Source organism: Rousettus aegyptiacus, unplaced genomic scaffold, assembly GCF_014176215.1.
Source record: "Rousettus aegyptiacus isolate mRouAeg1 unplaced genomic scaffold, mRouAeg1.p scaffold_m13_p_5, whole genome shotgun sequence".
In the NCBI taxonomy this organism is placed as follows: domain Eukaryota; kingdom Metazoa; phylum Chordata; class Mammalia; order Chiroptera; family Pteropodidae; genus Rousettus; species Rousettus aegyptiacus.
Window position 1 is genome coordinate 75282910 of NW_023416308.1, and position 21552 is coordinate 75304461.

The following is a 21552-nucleotide window of genomic DNA, read 5'->3' on the forward strand; positions in this document are numbered from 1 at the left end:
AAAAATTATTGTTATTATAACTGGAATCAAAAAGTCCCACATGTCTGTTGACAATCAGCAAATATTAACAACTCAAGAAAGCTTAAATAATATAAATTCTTGAAATTCAGGAAAAATGCCTTTGCAAAGAGTAAACCAGAAGCAGAGAGAAATTAAGTAACCTGGCCAAAGTCAGTTTTAATGCTGGGACCTGTTTAAGAGGCTGACTTACAATCCAGAGATTTTTTTCCCCTCTATTCTGCTATGTTGTTTGTGTTTACATACAGTAAAACTTTATTAATTCTGGCTAATTAGCTAACTAAAATACTACCAAGCCTGAATTACAGAATATTTTAAAAGATAGGACTTTAACGATATGTTAATAAGTACATTCAGCAAGCAATAAAAGATGTCCAATCCAATATGACTTACTAAAGAAGAAAAAACTAAATTGTAATTACCCATTTGGCTAACCAGTGGACCCTGAAAAATTGCTTTTGTATGTAGGTTAAATATACCACTTATTTTGCTTACTAAATAAGTAATTTAAAAATTAGGGTAAGGGGAGACTGGCCAAAATGGCATAGATAATAAGAGGCTTTGTTCATCTTCTCTTGCGACCACATCAAAGTTGTGACAGAAACACAGAGCAAACAGCAAGCAGAGCCACCTAGGGTCTAGATGAACAGAAACCTTACAACTAGGGAGAGAAATCAATTACCCTGCAATGGTAGAAGGTAGGAGGGAGCAAAGACACGAGGCTGCCTGGTCCCGAGCAGCTGAGTGGGACAGAGACTATGGCAGCTGCAGGTGCTTCTTAAAGGGGCCATGTCCACAAGTGGTCTTTTAGACCTGCTTGTTCTGAGCACCAGCTCCAGGTTGGCTGCTCAGGGGGCACCAAGGACTTACAGGGGCACGCTGAGTTGTCAGAGCAAGGGCCTGAGGTGAGGCTTCTGCTGGAGGTATCCATTGTTCCTCTGTTAAGCTTCTTGTGCTCCCAGCCAGCAGAGGCAGTGCCACCATATCTGAGACATCATCAAACTGGATAACAGAGGTCACTCTGCCCAGAGGATTCTCTGAAACTCCGCCTCCCCCAACTCACTGCCCCACCTAAGCCACATTCATTGTATCCTCAGAAAGTCCTGTGCCCCTTGGTGAGCAGCTCCAAGACCCATACTGGTGGCAGCTGACCTTGGTTTCTGGAGTGGCTTCTTGAGGCAACTATAAATACAGTATTTGTGGACTGCTTGCTGAATCTTAACAGAGGGACAACACATGCTGGGGCTAAATTTGGCCTGGAGCTGAACCCCTCTCAACACCGTGCCACTGGGCACGTACTACACAAAGCCATGGTACTAGGACCAGGAGACTTAGGAGCTTTGCTTAGTACATATTAACAGACACAGAGGTGATATGTATATTAGAAGGAATTGATAGTGGATGAAGAAGAGGATTGAACCACTAACATAGAAGAGGAAGCCAAGGACACTCAATCAGAATGGCAAGAAAAAAGCTAAGATTAAAATAATTATTTAAGGAGCCTATGGGACAAAATTAAATGTGACAACATCTGTGTCAGAGGGGTACCTGAAAGAGAAGAGAGAGAATATGAAGTTGAAAACCTATTTGAAGGAGTAATGATGGAAAACTTCCCCAATATGGTGAAGAAAATAGATACACAACCCCTGAAAGCTTAGAGAGTCCCAAAAAAGAGGAACCCAAAGAGGCCCCCATACCAAGACACATCATAATTAAAATGCCAACAGTGTAAATACAAAGAGAGAATCTTAAAAGCAGCAAGAGAAAAGCAGTTATCTATCTACAAGGGAGTACTCAGAAGACTGGTAGCTGATTTCTCAAAAAAAACTTTGCAGGACAGAAGGGCTTGGCACAAAATATTTAAAGTGGTGAAAAGCTGGAATCTACAACCAAAAATACTTTATCAGCAAAGCTATCATTTAAGAGTTGTAAGACAGATAAAGAACTTCCCAGACCAAAAAAAAAAGCTAAAGGAATTCATCAACCCCAAGCCAGTATTACAGGAAATGTTGGAGGAACTTATATAAGAAGAAAAACGTATCAAAAACATGAATAAAGAATGATAATAATTACATATCTATGAACAGGTAGCTCAAACAGAAAAGAATGAAGTGCTCCAAACAAAAGATAGGGTGGCTGAATGGATAAGAAAACAGGACCCTGACATATGCAACCTACAAGAGATTTCAGATTAAAAGACACACACAGATGGAAAAAGATATTGTGCTGAATGGAGTAAATCTGATAGAGAAAGACAAATACCACATGATTTCATGTACATGTGGAATCAAAATTAAATAACAACAAAAACAGAAACAAACTCATAGATACAGATAATATTTTGATGGCTATTAGATGGGAGTGAGACTGGAAGGATAGTGAAAAGGGGCAAAGGGATTCAGAAGTACAAATGGATAGTTACAAAATGGTCATGGAGATATAAAGTGTAGCATAAGGAAAATAGTCAATAATGTAATATGTAAGGGGGAAAGGGGGCACCTAATTTAGAGAGGTAATTACTTTGTGAGTTATATAGATCTCTAATTACTATGCTGTACAACTAAACTAATGTATGCCAACTATAACTGAAAAAAAACTCATTGAATTATACAATGTAAATATGTAAAAATGAGCAACTAATTGTCTATTATATTTCAATAAAGCTGGGGGGTGGGGGAAATTCAAGCAAGATTTTGCCCAATTAGAAGTCTAATAAGGTTAAATTTAAATTAAGTATCTAATATAATACGATATAATATAATATAATATAATACCTTATATCTAGCACTGTGCTGCTTAAGCCATTATAAAAAATAAAGGGAAGTAAAACTTAAGATTTAAGGAAACCTAGTAAAGGATATAAGACAAAATTCAAATGTTAAATGACAACACATTATGTCAAAATGATAATATACATGTAAAACTTAGCACAAGTAGTATACTATATCAGGTTTCTCCTCTCATCTTTCCCCCCAGTCCCTTAATCTTTCCACATAAGCCTCATTGTCCCTTTTGTAAATTATTTTCTCCAATTCTCATCTGGACACTAAGATCTTCATTACTCTTCAGCTGCATAGTCAGATGACTGTTACTGGTCTCATAGTTCACCAACATAGGTTTTTCAGATCCATGTCACTTGGGCTAATGGCTGATTTTGAGGCAGAAGTCCATCAAAAAGGTGATCTACTTACACGCTCCAGATTTGTTTTCAGTACTAGTGGCTCATCTCTTTTTTTCTGTTCATCCATTTTCCTTTTCCCTGTTTCTGTATCCTCTGGTAACAGTTTGTGGATTTGATCTTCAGAGGTTTTCTCCTCTTGTAGCTTTTCTTCTTTCAGCTAAAAATACAAATCACACAAAGACAATAGAGTTTTAGGTGACTATAGACTTAAAAACATCTTTTACTCAGTGGTCTATTAGAATAAACAGATCACATGGCAGTTTTGATGACATTTTCCTTACTCACTATAAAGCCCTCTTAATTTTTAATGAGTCTTTTGCTTGAGTCTTGCCAAACATATGCTTCATGGGTTAAGATTTAACTGCTTTGCATTCTTGAGCAATGTGAAACCATAAAAACTAAGATAATACACAATCAAAAAATAAGGCTTATTCAGTTTGCCAAAAAAGGCTGAACCTAAAAACTTTCTTATTCCCATAAACCAGATATAAATTTATTGAATCAGGAGAACAGCAGAGATGTAGGTCAAAGAGAGCCAGAGAAGTCTGGCTAGGCAGGCCAGGTCTTTACGCCAGGAGCAACAGAAAAAATGACTTCTCACAGTCTATAATTTACGCTATTATCTTGTGGTCCAAAGAATAGGGCAAGATTATATGACCTACAAAGAAATGTAAGGCAAAGGCACATGCTCCTCATTTGGAGAAGGTAGCATGTCATGAAAATAAGATAGGCTTTGCAATAAAACCTGGGTTCTAGTGGTCGTGTCACTTTTTTATCAGCGATATGATCTTTGGCAAACGAGCCATCAAATGCTCACCTACAAAACAGGGATAATGCTAATTACTTTGCAGATATTGTTATAAGTAAATGATAATTAATTACTCAGTGTATTAATGTCTTGCTGTGCACTTACTTACATCAAGAACTTCCTTTCTTGATCATTTATTTTCTTTACTGCCCAGGGTTTAAGTGAGATTTAAATGACATAATGTATATCAAAGCAATTACAGGCTACTAATATTTTTAATCATACTTGCAAAAAAAAAAAGCCAAAGAATAAATATTTTCACTGGCTCTTGCCTTGGTTAAAAAAACAAAACAGTAACAATATTTAGTCTTGTCTTTCCAATTACTATAGATCTGATTCCTATAAGCCTGAATTAGTCTTTAACACATTGAGTCTAATAAGAATTATGAATAGTTAAAGAACACCATACACAGTGTTCTGTCAGGAACAGATTCAAATGAAATAAGGTACTTCCAACTCTGCCCAAGTCAAACAACACAAGAGGAACAAAAGCAAATCTATACATAGTCAGGGAGAAAGCGAACCTGAAGTCTATACTGACTACCCACATAAAAGATCAGTGCTTTCCAATGATCTTATATGAGAAATTCTTGTTAAACAACTTGACCGTAGGCTACACCAAAGGGTGTTTCACTTCTAGAGGATAGAAAAGTAGAGTGGCACAAAAGAGAACATGTTTTAGCATTATAATATTTGTTATCGTTTACTGAACTCTTGTGAGATTCATCCACATAGATATACAATTTGTTCTTTCTCATTGTTTTACAGTATTCTGTTGTTAGAGTACAAAATTTAACCCTTCTATTGCTAATGGAACTTTGAGTAGTTGCTAATTTTTGGCCATTTATACATAAACTGCTGTGAATATCTTTGAATATGTATCATGATACACATACTGTCTGTGGGGTATATTCTAGAAGAGAAACTGTTTAGTCAAAAGGTATGGGTACACTGCCACAGTTTTCTGAACTGGTTGTACAAATTACACTCCCATCCCCCAGTTAGCAAAATGACAGCTGCTCTCAGCCTTGTTAAACATCACTCAGTACTATTTGTCTTTTGCAGGCATTCCATTGAGTGTATACTGGTACTGCATTATGACTTCAATTTGCATCTCTCCTCTGACTAAAGATGTAGAGCACCATTTTATTGTATGTTTACTATTTGGAAATCCTCTTTTATAAAGTGCCCATTCACATAGTTCCCCTTTTATCTTTTAGGTATTTGGGTTTTTTCCCTAGTAATTTGTAGGAGTTATTGACATTTTTTTGGATTTGAGGCAATTTTCAAAAAAAAAAATATACATATGTGTGTGTGTGTGTCTGTGTGTGTGTGTACATAAAGCAGTCTTCCATTATTTGCGATTTCGCTTTCTGCAGTTTCATTTACCTGCAGTCAATCATGGTCAGAAAATAGTTAATGGAAAATTCTAGAAATAAACAATTCCTAAGTTTTAAATTTTGTGCTGTTCTGAGTCACTTGATGAAATCTTGCACTGTCCTCCCCCATCTAACCCCAGGATATGAATCATCCCTTTGTCCAGCAAATCTATACGGTACATTCCCCATCTGTTAGTCACTGAGTAGCCATTTTGGTTATCAGATTGACTGTTGTATCACAGCACTCATGTTCAGGTGACCCTTATTTTATTGTTATAATTACTCTTATGGTGCCTAATTTGTAAGTTAAACTTTAGGGAAAAACATAGTATATGTAGGGTTTAGTCCTATCTACTATTTCAGGCATTTACTGGGGGTCTTAGAACATATCTTCCACAAATAAGGGAGGACTATTGCACAAGGGGTGTGTGTGTGTGTGTGTGTGTGTGTGTGTAAATTTTTCCCCTTCACACACAGTAGCTTACCTTTTTCACTCTTTTAATAGTATTCTTTGAAGACAAGAAGTCCCAGGTTTTAATACAGTTTAATGTTAGTGCTTTTTATATCCTGTTTAAGAAATCTTTAAGGAGCTTATTTGACCTTTCAGATTTAGATCGACGATCCACTTAGAATTGATTTTTTTTAAATCAACTATGTGAAAGCATAATCTACATATGATAAAATAAACACATATGGAATGTACAGCTCAATGAGTTTTGACAAATGTATATATCCATGTAACCATCTCTGTAATCAAAATAGAGAACATTTTTTGCCACCCAAGAAAGACCCTTGCAGCCCACAAGCAATCAATCACCTTTCCCACTGCCCTAGGCAACCCCTAATTTGATAACTATGACCTTAGATTACTTTTGCCTATTATAAAATCATACAGCATATATTCCTTTATGTTGGCTTAATTCACTCAGCATATTTTTGAGATGCATCCATGCTACTGAGTTTATTATTAAGACATTCTTTTTATGGATGAGTTATATTCCATTGTATGAATGAATTACAATTCATTTATCCATTCAAGTACTGGACATTTAAGTTTTATTTAGTTTGGGGCTTTTATGAATAAAGCTGCTATGAACATTCATGTCTTTTTGTGGACAGATGTTTTTATTTTGCTTGAAATAACAACAAGTGGAATTGCGGGATCATAATGTATATGTTTAAATTTATAAAGCAACTGCCCAAATGTTTCCCATGGCGGTTATACTAAACACTTTACCAGCATACCTGAGATATAGTGGGTTCGGTCCCAGACCACCACAATAAAGCGAGTTTTGTGATACTTGCTTTATGTTTTTTGCTGGTAGAGAATGTTGCTTTCAGTTTTTAAAAAAGGCAACATCTGTGAAGTGCAATAAAACATAGAGCAATAAAAATGAGGTATGCCTGGTATACTCCCACTACAATGCATGAGAATTTCAGGTAATTCACATCTTCACATCATTCTCACACTTGGAATTGTTAGCCTTTTAATTTTAGCCAATCTAGAGTGTGTAAGGTGGATTTAATAAGTATTTCCCTGCTGGCTAATTGTGTTGAGCATCCTCTCATGTGCTTAGTAGCATATCTTCTGTGAAATACCTGTTCAAACCTTTTACCCTATTTTTGTTACTAAGTGCAAGAGTTATATAAATTCTGGATACAAGTCCATTGTTAGAGATCCATTTTGAGAGCATGTTCTCCATTGTCTTTGCCTTTTTACTTCCTTAATGACTGGAAGTTTATAACATCAATGAAGTCTAACATATATATATATTTTTTCTGTTATTAGGATTTTTTTGTGTTCCTGTCTAGAAAATCTTTGTTTACCCTAAGATCAAAAATGTTTTTCTTCCAGAAGTAAACCCATATTTATATGGGCAAATAATTTTTGACAAAAAAAGCCAAAATCATACAGTGGAAAAAGGAAAGCCTCTTCAATAAATGGTGCTGGGAAAACTGGAAAGCTACCTGCAAAAGAATGAAACTAGACTGTTGTCTATCACCACATATCAAAATTAACTCAACATGGATTAAGAACCTGAATATAAGACCTGAAATAATAAATTGCATAGAAGAAAACATAGGAACGAAATTCAAGGACCTTGGACTTAAAGAAGATTTTATGAATTTGACGTCAAAGGCAAGAGAAGTAAAAGCAAAAATAAATGGATAGGACTACATCAAACTAAAAAGCTTCTGCTCAGTAAGAGAAATCGTCAACAAGGTAAAGAGACAACCATCAGAATGGGAAAATATATCTGCAAGCAATACCTCCAATAAGGGCCGAATATCCAAAACATACAGAATATCCAAAACATACAAAGAACTCATAAGACTCAATAACAACAACAACAGCAATAACAACAACAACAAACAGTCCAACCCAAAAGAGAGCAGAGGACCTGAACAGACACTTCTCCCCAGAGAACATACAAATGGCCAACAAATATATAAAAAGATGTTCAACATCCCTAGCTGTTAGGGAAATGCAAATCAAAACCACAATGAGATACCATCTCACACCTGTTAGAATAGCTATACTCAAAAGGACAAGTAATGACAAATGCTGGAGGGGATGTGGAGGAAAAAGAACCCTCATACACTGCTGGTGAAACTGCAAATTGGTACAGCCGCTATGGAAAACAGTGTGGAAGTTCCTCAAAAAAACTAAGAATTGATCACTCATATGATCCAGCCATCCCTCTACTGGGTATTTATCCCAAAGACTTGAAAACTCATATCTGTAAAATGTGCACACTGATGTTTATAGCGGCATTATTCACAGTGGCCAGGACATGGAAGCAACCGAAGTGTCCTATGATATATAATTGGCTAAAGAGGCTGTGATACATATATACAGTGGAATATTATTACTCAGCCATAAGAAGAGATGAAATATTGCCATTTGCAACAACATGAATGAACCTTCAAATAATCATGCTAAGCGAAATAAGCCAGATAGAAAAAGTTGAAAATCACTTATTGCTGGTAGGAATTTAAAATGGTGCAGTTGCTGTGGAAAACAGTTTGACGATTTCTCAAAAAATTAAACATACAATTATTGTATGACCCAGCAATTCCACTCCTGGGTATATATCCAAGAGAACAGAAAACAGACTCAAACAGATACTTGTATGGCAGTGTTCGTCACAGCATTATTCACAATAGCCAAAAAGTGAAAATAACCTATGTCCATCAAGAGATGAATGGATAAACAAAATGTGATATATACATACAGTGGAATAGTATTCAGCTGTAAAAAAGGAATGAAGTATTAAAACATGCTATAGTGTGGATGAATTTTAAAAACATTATGCCAAGTGAAATAAGCCAAACACAAAAGGGCAAATATTGTATGCCTTTACTTATATATCTAGAATAGGCAAATTGATAGAAATAAAAAGGCTAGAGGTTACCAAGGGCTGGGGGGATGACAGAATAGGGAGTTACTGATTCAAAGGTACAGAGTTTCTGTTAGGAGTAATAAAAAACTTGTAGAAAAACATAGCAGTGATGGTTGCACAACATTGTGAATGTACTTAAGTATACTGAATTTTAGAGTTAAAGTGGCAAAGTTTATGTTACATATATTTTATAGCACTTAATTTTTTTTTTACAAGTCATATAATGTACTCTGCAAGTATCATAAAGTCCCAGCTAGCTCTCTATCATTTTAGATACTACAATAAATATCTTGCATGCTATGTTCATTCAAGGCTGCTAAAATGTAGCCTGTTCACAATCAGGTAGGTGAATTTTCCACTAACAGCTAAGCACATAGCCAAATAGAATTTACTTCCCACAGGGCAATGTTCTATAGAAGGAACTAGCTACTGAAATCACTAGATTCTTAAATCCTGTTCATGCAAGGGTAGAACTGCCTGTACAGTATTTATAGCTAATCCACATGTCTTGAGTAATATTCATTTCACCATGAAAAAGTATTTATGTTCATAATTGTAGAATCTGGGTAATAGGTATATGAGGTTTCATTTTATTGTTCTCAACTTTTATATCTGTTTGAATATTACAAAAATCTAAAATTTAGAAATCATTGTTTTTAAAAGTTTATTAGAAGGGAAAGTACACTTCCATATGTGGAAGCGGGCCTGAGCAAGAGAAGTTTGGCTCGAAAGGCCTAGAAATCATTTCTAATGATAGGTAACACACCTCACTCGGGTATTAGGTGATGATAGAAATAACTGAAGGACTTAGAAGAACATATTTAGTGAAGGTTCTGATTACAGTCTTTCAAATGCTAAGTAACCACCCCAGAGTGTATATTCTCTATTAGTACTTCACGTTAACTAGCCATCCTTAGAGTATAGAATAAACACATAAACATACCACAGTATTTCAAATGAAGTATTTATAAATACATTTCACAACACCCAGAATATACTTCTATGATGGGTTTGAAACATGAATTACTGTGTCCAGTTACTTGTTTTCAGGCCTCTTCCTCAGACACTATGAGCTTCTTTTGATCATGGACCATGTTCTATTCATTCTCTAACTTGAGTTCTAGACACAGGGTGTGTATTCAATAAGTTCAGTTCCACAAATCTTTGCAGAGCACAACAGTCTGTATTAGGCACTATTTCTAATGGTAGACATCCCTGACCAAAAAGGAGTTGTTCACATGGGGCTTACATTCTAGTAGAATGTGATTAAATGAATGATGAGGTTGGACTAACCAAATTCTAAAAGATCTTTCCAACAAACATTCTCTTATGACACGAACTATATCTATTTTAATGATTGTACCAGTCCCCAGGCTTTAGTGAGTTTCTCTCAATTCCACAGTAAAAGGTAACCAACCTGATAGTACCATGGGCACAGACAGGGCTGATGGGAGGAGTGCTGCCCAATAGCACTTTAAAGATCACATATTCATGCATCTGTAATTTTCATATCTGAATTGGTAAAATGGTCCACCACCCAATGATAGTAGACTTCAGAAATACTTTGTGAGAGTTAGTTGTGGGGCCGTACCACCTCGTGGTGTTTCATTAATCTTACCCCTAACACACAAGTAAAAATGGATTTTTTTTTCCCTATAAAATGACATGTGAAAACATTCAGTAAATTATATGAGTTACATACATTTAACTCATTTTCTACATTTTCTAGTTATCTGTGGACCAAAGGTACTGGAACCCCAGACCCCTAAGGAGTTTACAAAGGTAGTAATTGGAAAATTGGAAGTTAATTTTCAATATATTTTTAGCAATCTAACAAATATACTTATGTCCATAAGATTGTACCCACTAACTATCACTATCTCAATAAATAGATTGACTATATTTTGGTGCTGTCTAGGATTTATTCTTTAATAGAAAACATTAAAAAATATTTTAAATTCTTATGGGGATTATGAAAGTAATATAATACAAGCTGATAAAATTGGGGACTATTGCTTCAGAACCACTGCATCAAAACACGAACTTGTTAATTAAATTTGTGTCAGAGCACTTCAATTTGCTTTGGTATGGACAGCAATTAATACTTTATATGGTTCCTAGACTATCATTTGGTACTAACAGTTACCACTTCTATAGGATCTAATTGGTTACTATTGCTGATGCTGCCCACAGAAAAACTAGGACTACTTACAGCTTCCATTTTACAGCATCCTGAAATCATAGCAAATGAACTTGTGCACATAAGACTAGAGCCATGATGACATCTATTTGAGCAATCACATAATAGCACCAAAGCAACTGATTTGCTATTATGACACTTAACCTAATTTTAAGGAAATTACACTGATGATATACTTGCTTTGTTTTAAATTCTCAACCACCCTTCAATTTAAATGTTATGTTTAGAATTAAGCATATCTAAATATTTATGCCAAGAAAACATTTTGTAAATTTCCTTTATGTAATAAGGTGTTTAAAATTACTTCTCGTTTTGAGATTATTATATGCATTATGAAAAAATACATATAAAATTCATTGTAGGCATTCAAGTTTACACATAAATTGAACCAGCAGATACTATGTAAGTTAAAAGTTTAGTTGCCAAGCTAAAAGGCTGAATGAAAGGAAGGACATTCACTTTAAGACAAGCAGAAAATAATTTCTAAATCACTGATTATAAAAAAGCAAAGACAGGCCTGCTTGTCCAGAGTTCAAGAAAATTGGGAATTCATTTGTACTTCATACCACTAATTTTCCAGCTTTCAAATATGACAGCCATTTTTTACTCAAATGAACAAATAACTAATAACAGCAATGGAAGGAGGTGACTTTGTGCTAGATTTTTTTTTAGAATTCTAACTTTTAAAAAATAATAATTATATGTGGATTACTATGTGCCAGGCACTATTTCACAGTAACCTTATAAGCTAACTATAATGTCCATTTTATAAGCCAGAAAACTAGACACAGAGATTAACTTGCCCAAATTCACATGCAGAGTCAAAATTTGAACTCAGTTAGCTCTTATTTAACTATAATATACTGTCTCTCAGATTAGGGTAAAAGAGCCTCATCATCTGTACTGTGATTTGTTGAGCACCTGCATTTTTTTTTTTTTAAAGTCTGAGATAAACAAAAAGTTGACTCTCAGATGTAAGCAACAAATGAGACTCTAAACTCTCATTTGAATCCAGAAAAATAAACCAAGCTTGTAATTTCACCAAAAGCAGATTACTTGTGAATTTTTACACAAATTTGGCTAGAGATAGGAAATTTAATTATATTGTGGAATTTTTTTTTAAATACTATATTTTCTAAAGTTATTTCTGATTCTTGAATGGTTGGGCTATTAGAAAAATACTGGTATACATTTGATATATTACAATGATATTTCCTGTTATCCTATACAGTCATTAAAAATGTTGGCATGTATCTAAATTTATTGATATGGAAAGCTTCATCTGATATGCTATATTAAAAAATTAGTAAAAAGGGCAATATAACATAATTCTTAATCTGTTTTGTAAGAAATCTTAAGCTTAAATTTATGATAAAAATTTTAATGTGGTTATTAGCTGGATTACTGGTAGTTTTCCCTTCAAATTTTGTAATCTTAACTTTTTTTCTTTATAATTCTGCTTTTATAAACAGGAAAAGTAAACCTATTTTAACTTACTAAAACCCTCACTAATCAACAAAATAATTTACTTTTTATTAAGAGATAGAAGGGTTGCAACTACTCCTAGAAAATTCTCTAGTTTGGCTTTCAGGTAGCATTGAAATGACTTTATTTAAACTATTCTCTAAACCATAAAAAACTATTGTGCTATACTGTAATCTTATAACTACTGAATAAACATAACTACATAAATGAAAGAGACAAGGAAAGAGCACATTGTAGAAATAACATGAATAACTTGCTATTCTAATTAAATCTGATCATGCTTTGAATTTTCCAAATGTGTTTTCTTTAATAAACACATTACTTGATAAAGTTGTTTCTCATCTGAGTAGCTGTAAGTAGCAAAAGGAAAAAAATAGCCATATAAAACATTTAAAAATTTTGAGCATCCCATAAGATAACTGTTCTCCCTTCATGCCAACAAAACTAAAACTTACTCTTTTCAGTTTTTGCTTCTTAATAACATACAGCTTACCTGCTCTTAAAGATGTACTAGGAGATTTCTGTATCTGTTTTCTGTTTCCAGAAAGAGGCATGTCAGCACATGCCAAAAGTAAGCATTTCCTCAAAGATTACATAACAACATTTCAGAGGAAGAAAAAAAGAAAAAAAAAAAAACATGTAGCAAAAAGAACTCTAGAAATCTTAAAATATATCTAGTTCTATCATGAGCCAGCTGTACATCCTTATACAAGACATTTCTCTTAAAAGAAGGGGCTTTGAAACTATATGATCAATGATTCAATCAGCATCTAATGAATACCTCTGTGCAAGATACTAAATTAGATGCAATGGAGAGTTAAAGAGACTAAACACACATCCATCTTGAAAGATTTTATAACCTAATAGGAAAAAAATTTACAAGCAAATAACCTGCTGCTTCTGCAATGTGACAGAACATATTTTAAACTTACCAAGTAAACACAAGCTTCTTTTAAAATAAGTAAATTTTAAAAGGCGGGGGTGGTGGCAGTAAAGCCAACTCAACATTTAGCTCATGATGCACTATATAACCAAATAGATTTAAGTTAAATGTTCAAGTTTTAATAAAGCATGCTATATTTTATAGTTCATGGAAGAAAAAGAATAAAAGGGACTTTAAAGGGACTATAATTTCAAAGATAATTAGGTCTTAAAGTTTACTTACCTTTAAAAAAATTCCTTCACAAAAGTTAATGTCTGCCTTATAGAGACATTATTCACTTCAGCAACTCATTGACCATATCTGATTACTCTGTGCCCTGGCTAAACCTAAGAACTGCATGCTTACTGCTTGAAAAATTTAGCCAGCAATGGGGAGGAAAATACTCCAGAAAAACAAACCAGTGGGGAAGGAGAAAAAAAGAAAATGGGTAAGTCAGTAAACCAATTCAGAGAAAGCCTAAACTGCTCGTGATTCACAGAATTATCAAAAGCAGTTCATCTTTCCCACTACAGAAAGCAGGTAGACAGGCAGTCTAGAAGCAAAGGTTGTTTTTTCCCCTCCTTTCAACCTTCAAGTCCAGTGATTCCCAGACAAACAAGAGTATGCTGGATTGTATGTTTCCCAGCTCTAACATAAAACAACTATTATTTAACCACCTGGTCAAAGCTAACGACCTAACATACTCTATGCAGAATAATGATGTAAATAAGCTAAAATCAACAAATAGAACTTATAGAAAGGAATAAATTATTTCAAAAGACAAAAATGACACTCATATAGAGAATGGAAATATAAAATGAAATCAATATTGAAATAACTTCTCCCTAAAAATTTTTTCATTTCAACATATTTACTACACACAAGAATATAACAAAAATGTGCATGTACATATATATATATATTTTTTTAAGAATGAATAATTCCTTAAGCAGTGTAGCAAGATGGAGGACTGAGCACATGCTAATACCCTTTCTCCTTAAAACCCCATAAAATGTCAGAAAACTTCTTTTTCAGAAAAGCAACCAAAAAAAAGCATGCCATTAGCAGTTAAAATCACAAATATCCAAAAGATGGAACTGGTTTTCACCTCTAAAGTTTATAAACAAGCAATTCACAGGAAACACATGACTGGCCAATAAACATAAGATGCTCCTCTTCTCTGGTAATTACGGAAATGTAAATTAAAATGAGATACCATTTTATTCAGATTAACAAAATATTAAAGATAATGGTTTGGCAAAGATTTGAAAAAAAGGGAATCTCTTTTACTGTTGTTGAGAGAGTAAGCTGAAAAGTCTTTTTAAAAAGTAATTTGTTAATATCCACCAAAACACAGAGTGCATATACCATCTGACCCTGCACTTTCACTTCTAGGAATCTAACCTAAAGGAAGTATTTGCTAACATATGTTCATGTATGTTCAGTGCAGTTATCTCTTAAATTGAGGGAAACGGGAAACTAATTTACTTCCTTTCTTCCTCCCTTCCTCCCTTCCTTCCTTATAGGCGAGGCAACCCTTGGTTGACCTCACAGACTGCAAGGATCTTGTCGCTTTACAATCCCTTATTTTTTTATTTTTTACGCCTACAGGACCTGGTCTTCCTAGGTGGTCGCCTAAGTACTAACCAGGCCTGACTCTGCTTAGCTTCCAAGATCAGACAGGATCGGGCTTATTCAGGGCAGCATGGCCGTAGACGAAATGGGAAACAGTTTAAATGACCAATAATAATGGAACAACCATTAACCAAGTGAATTATACCTCATCCATACTATGAAATATCATTCAGAATGGAAAAATACCTATATGAAAGCCCCTTTGCCCCCTAAAATTATATTGTTAGTAAAAAATAAGCAAATTACAGAGTAGATCATATTCCTTAAAAATTCTAGTTTCTTTGAAGTATTTACCATCAGACTGCAACACCTACTGCCCTTCTTTGTGGGTAGTCACCTACCTCTGTCAATTCTGCTAATGCACAGAGAAGCTGACCATCTAAGTTTATCTCCAACTACTCCCAGGGATCATTCCTGAAGCTGTCAATATCAGTATACTGTCTCAATTCCTTTACTTCCTTCTAAGTCTTTTTGTCTATCCTACTTCAGTTATCTATTCTTATGATCATACCTTAAACTTTTGCATGTCCAATAACTAACCCACCTCCTATTCTCACTTTTAAGCCTCTCACATTTAAACCACCACTTCCTAGCTTTCCGGCTTTATTTGTATGCTAGTAGCCCTACTTTTACAATTCTTTATCACTGTTCAAAACTTCCAGTGCATTGATTGTACAACTCTTACTGTCCATCATGTACACTATGTTCTCAATTCGCTCTATAAATGACCATAGTCTAAAACTATAACAACTTCCTTGTACATACCTTCAAGTCGACTGACATCTATCCCTATTTCTGGTAAAACCTAAACCCTGGTTAAACCCAACACATTGGTTACTCCAAAAGAGTCTTAATTGGTCTTATTTCCATTCTTGATCCATGAGGCAGAGACTGCCATATGCCTACCCAATATCTATTCTCTCTTCCTTAAAAAGAGAACCCTGATTTTACTTAGGAAGTTAACGTACCCAGCTAAAATACTACGCTTCCTAGCCTCTCTGGCATCTAGATAAAGTCTGTGATACTGAACTATAAAATAAAAGGTGAAGTCACTGGGTGGGGCCTTAGAGAAAGCTCTTTAAAGGGACCCAATTCAGCTAACATGTGCTCTTTTGCCTTCTGTCTAGATGTGATTCTACAGAAGGATCAGCCAATTTATACCACAATGAGACAGGCACACTTAGAAGATGTCAAACAGAAAGACAAAAAGAGCCTGAATCTCTGATGTCACAGAGCTGCCATATCAGTCCTAGACTGCCTACCTCTGGTTTTTGGTTTTTGTTACTTGAGAAAAATAAAACTCCTCTTTTGTTTGAGTCATTATTTTGGGGTCCTTATTATTCACAATTACTAACTCCTAGGCCCATTACAGTTTATTCCCTATGCAGCAGCCAGAGACCTTTTAAAAGTGTAAAGCCAGGTCATATTACTAGCATCCCATCACGCTTAAATTTAGGCTCCTTGCCAGGCCAATCAGGCTTTCTTTGGTCTGGCTTTTCTATCTCTCCTAGTTTATCCCCCATCAAATCCCTATACTACTTTTCCATCCACCACTTGCACACGCAGCTCCAGCCACACTACCTTGAATGAGCCAAACTTCTTTCTGTCTCAGGGCCTTTGCTGTTCCTTTTGCCTGGACAGCTCTTTACTCTCATACCTTTACTTGGTTTGCTCCCTCATGTTTTAGCTTGTAATTCAAATGCTGCCTTCTCTGAGAGACCTTCCCTAATCACTCTAACTAAAAGTATTTTTGTGTCTCCTCAAGTTTCTCTTCCATTCCCCTTAACTCGTCTTATCCTGCTTTATTAATATATGTTAAATATATGCTTGCTTATTTACTATCTTCCCCAATAAAATGGAATCTCCCTGAGGGCAAGAACCTTGGGTATCTTCTTTAGCACCATATCCCTAATATTTGGCACACGGTAGGGACACAATGAATAAATGAATACACATCATGATCTCATCTATATGGAAAAAGATTAAAGCTTTTGGGGTATGTGGGGGGTGGTATATAAGCAGATAAAGGATCTAGGATATACACTGAACTGTTGACACAGTTACTTCTGAGGAAGAGAATAGGAAATAAGGAAAAGAAGAACTTTCACATTTGCTCTGCATGTTCCTGTTATTTTTATTTAAAAAAGACAACTATAACACATGGCATGAAGAAAATTTAAACATCTTAAAAGAACTAGTATTAAGGGAATAAAAGTTCTTGTTAACTTTTTATAACCCTTATAAAGGTTTTTACTGCCACTTATACAAAATAACAAAGTATACCAAATAAAAAATATATTAGTAGTATATTATACATCAAATTAATAACGAGTTCAGTAGAGTTAATTTCTACTTACCATTCCCTTGCTCAGTAGCAACTTTTAAAGACCTTCCTCCCCTAGAGATTCCCAGATAATTATATATCTACTTTGTTTTGTTTCAGAAAATATGCATTCTGAGAAAGATCTTTATCACGTTCTCCATACAAATGTCTAGTGTCTTTTAATTTTTTTTATAACTATATTGAGGCATATTTTACATATATGTTGTGGAACACACCTTAACTCAATTTTAGAAATCTTTACCACTATAATAAAGTCGCTCATACCCTTTTACAGTTAATCCTCATTTCCACTCCCTCCTACCAACAACCATTAATCTATTGTTTGTCTCTATACTTTTGTCTATTTAGAACATTTTTATAAACATAATCATACAATGTGTCATCTCTTGTATCTGGCTTCTTTCATTTAGCATGTAGTAGTATGTATCAATCAATGGTTCATTCCTTTTTATTGCTGAATAGTTTTCCAATATATGGATGTGCCATACTACTGACATTTGATTTTATGACTTGAATTTCCATTTTCCAGGTTGTACAATGGATGCAGGATAACTTGGATATTTGGGGTATAGGGGAGAGGGACCTATAGCTAACTTTTATTTAATCTAAATAACATAGGAGAGTGTTTTACAAACCCAATCCAGTTTATACAGGAGGAACTCTCCTAGTTTCATTCAACAACATTAAGCTACTAGTCCCTTGTAAAATTATCTTCCTGTTCCTCCTAAGAAAAACAAAAGTACAGTGCCTCAAGGCTTCTTCTCTCTCCCAAGGCTTATAAAAAACCTCTACCTCTTACTATGCCTTCTGGTTTACCTCTTTTTTCCTACCGCCAAGCCCTGTTTTCTCTCTATCTTCAAGCTGATAACTTTAAATTTTCTATATTCTCCAAGTTCTGAAAAGGTATACCATAACAAAGAGTCTGCATATTCTGGAATTTTATTTAAGAGGCATTTGTGGTGTTTTTGATGTGGTCTCTGAGAATAATTTCTTACTATGTGGAAAAAAGCTTTGTAATTGATTTTTTTAAACCCCAAAAAATGAACAAAAAAATAATTTCACAATACCAACATAAAAGCATGAGGACCCAAGTCAACATCTAATGACCGCATTTAAAAAGGGTCAAAGAATGTATAGTAATTAAGTATCTTTTCTCCTTAACATGACCTTGTTAAGACTGATTTTTTTCATTCAGTTTAAAACTCTGAATAACAATAATGTTACTGTCTCATCTCTGTTTTATGAAGATGTCTGATACAGATTAAGTGGATTACCTAACCTTTATAAAATATTAAATGTCCACATGTAGAATAATGATCTAATATTTATGAAAATGGGTAAGGGATGGTGCTGCAGGAAGAGAGCTGGGGAAGGATGATACAAACCTCGTAACATACTTCTTATTACCAGCCTTTTTGAAGTCTTAATTGTCTAAGTGATTCCCAGACAATTAGCTTGAAAATAACAAAAATAAGATAATGTGGACATAGTTAAATGCTTTCCCCATGGTAAATATTCTCTAGGAAATTATTCCACTATTCCCTTACTGCCCTAAGTTATAGTTTTTCTGGTGTACTTAAAAGAGTGAAAGCAATAAAAGATAACACCAGTTACATGTAAATTGAAGAACCTTGCAAGATAAGGAAAAATAATACAAGCCATTATTAAAGCTTAAGTGCTGGCTTTTAACTAATATCTGAATGCCAAGAATACCTCTCTTGGCCAGTTATTGCAGCAGGTGCGTGATGGGCACTATGAGCTACATTTTCATCTTTGAAAGGACAGCTTAAAAGGGGTTCTTAGTTAAGGTTTACTCTACTTCCATTATAGCTACAGAATCTAATTATGCCAGTATAAGGTAGTGTGGAGAAAGACAGGCTCTGCATTGTAAAATTTAAAAACTCGTAGGTAAATCACTAAGCATTCCCTAATGTTATTATTTCAATTTAAGAAAATGAATGACATGATAATATCTATACCATACCTTTCTCAGGCTTTCATATTCCTCACGAAGTTCCCCAGGCTTACTTAATTTGATTGGTGTTCTGAATATAAACTCTGGAAGAAAAGGAGAAGACACTTTTTAACAGGACTTTCTAGGAAGAAACCAACACCTTGTCCTACTGCTGTCCCCACATTATAAACTGCATTAAAAATTGTGGTCATCTTAATTTGGAAATTCATTCATTCAACAAATATTTATTAAAGGGTATAAACCAGGGACAGTTTTAAGCACTGATCAAACAAAGTCCTCATGGAGTATACAATAAACAAATGTGTGTATATACTATAACTGATGGAATACTAAGTGCTATGGAGGAAAATATATGTAGGATGAAAGAGATTATTTTATGTAGAGTAGTCTGGAAGGGCCGCATTGATAAAGTAACATATTAAAAGGCCTCAAGGAAAAACTTTAAAGCTTAATTTAGTGTTACAAAATAACATTTTAAATGAGCTGAAGTGTTATTCATAATACTATATTTTTTCTATTCCTTTTTCAATAGTGCCGCCAGAGTATTTTTCTATATACAACCTATAAATATTTTCAGTATATAACCTGATTTTTTTTTTTATTCTCAAAGGCTTTAGTGGTTTTGATATTCCTACAGAAAAAAGTCAGAGCTCTTCAACATGTCATTCTAGGTTCTCCAGAGACTCAGCATAACTTTACCTTTCTAAAGCACTGTATCTCTCAGCCCTTGACTACTTAGTTACAATATATGTCATATAGTTAAGTCTTTTATGCTGTTTTCTCAGCTGAAAATCTGTTTTTTCCCTCTTCTCTTTATGTATTATAAATCTAAGATATCCAGGCCCACAGGAGGCAAACAAGACATGTTGGTTATATAAACAGGGATAAAAGATAAGTCCTACATGCTATCAAAAAGGAGGGGGAAAGTACGCACTTCTACCTCCTAAAATGTACATGACACTTCTGTATACCCCTATGTACATAGTGAAACGGTATTTTGATTTATTAATAACTCTACATCCCCTTGAGGTTGATAAATATTTGTTGTAGAAAAGTAGGCTCCTCAAAAAAGTTGACTTTTGTCCTTTTTCAATTGTCTCAACTATTTTAGAAAGGCTCTGAGAAATGTGAAAGGTACTCAATAACACTACCTAATGCAGAGATGCAGGGAACAGTAAAAAAGTCCACCAAGTACTAGAGAATTGTTAGACCCTGGGTTTGGGAAATAAAACATTCCATCACCTTCACTTACTTAAAAAAAAGTCCTGATGACTATTTCAATCATATTCTCGAGGCACATTTCCAACTATAGGCAGATCGTATTTAAAATGAGATGTTTTAAAAAAGAAGGAGAGAAGGAAAAGCAAAACCCTTAAGGCAAAAAAAGTACTTTCAATATATTTATGTTGAATTTAGGATACTTCATATCATACATATTTTCTCAGTAAAACTTCACAGAAAGGTAGGTATTATATTTTACAATAAGGAAAATGAGACTTTAATGACTTGCTCAAGGCCACAGAACTAGTATATGGCAAAACCAAGAGAAAAGCATTAATAAGAATAGAGAAATTACATAATGATTAAAAAGGCAACCCGTCAAGATATAATAATCATGAACTTAAATGAACACACATCGCAGCAAAAACTAATATAAGGAGAAATTAATAAATCCACAATTAAAAACAGATCAAGGAGACCAAGAGTAAAAATAGAGAAAAACTGACCAATAAAATGAACAAATTTGATCATGTATATTTATATATAGGTATGTGCCCAATGAATAGAATATATATTTCTTAAAGCAAATAAAGAATAATTAAAAATACAACAGGTTACAAAGACGTTTCAAAAAATTTCAAAGGATTCATATTATACAGACTTTGCTCTTGGATCATAAGTGCTATTTCCAAGTCAAGCTTTCTAGCTATCTGGATGATTATTCTGGTTTGCCCAATATTCTTTCTCAAATTCACTTTCTGCTTAAATTTGCCAGAGTAGAGTTCTACTGATTAAAACCAACAACCCTGGTCGACGGTTTTTTTTATGTAGAGCTATGGAATGACCAATAAACTAGTTAAGAAAAAAAAGAGAAGACAAATTAATACTAAGAACAAAGAGGACCAAAATAGAGATATCGAGATGAGTTTAAATTTCCAGAGACTATTAAAACAATGCTGTAAGGAATGATCTTGCATACA

The 21552-nt window shown here is 34.3% G+C and overlaps 1 protein-coding gene and 1 pseudogene across 1 annotated transcript in view; both read right to left on the minus strand.

The window, feature by feature from the left end:
• Positions 1-21552, minus strand: part of RNF169 (ring finger protein 169) — a 76112-nt gene that overhangs the window by 32396 nt on the left and 22164 nt on the right. Inside the window, exons 2-3 of the mRNA XM_016161483.2 lie at positions 19361-19434; positions 3210-3356 (exon numbers count right to left, since the gene is read on the minus strand). Coding sequence (XP_016016969.1) covers positions 3210-3356; positions 19361-19434 — 221 coding nt within the window. The remainder of the gene's footprint in view (positions 1-3209; positions 3357-19360; positions 19435-21552) is intronic.
• On the minus strand, positions 15000-15114 carry LOC118603184 (annotated as a pseudogene).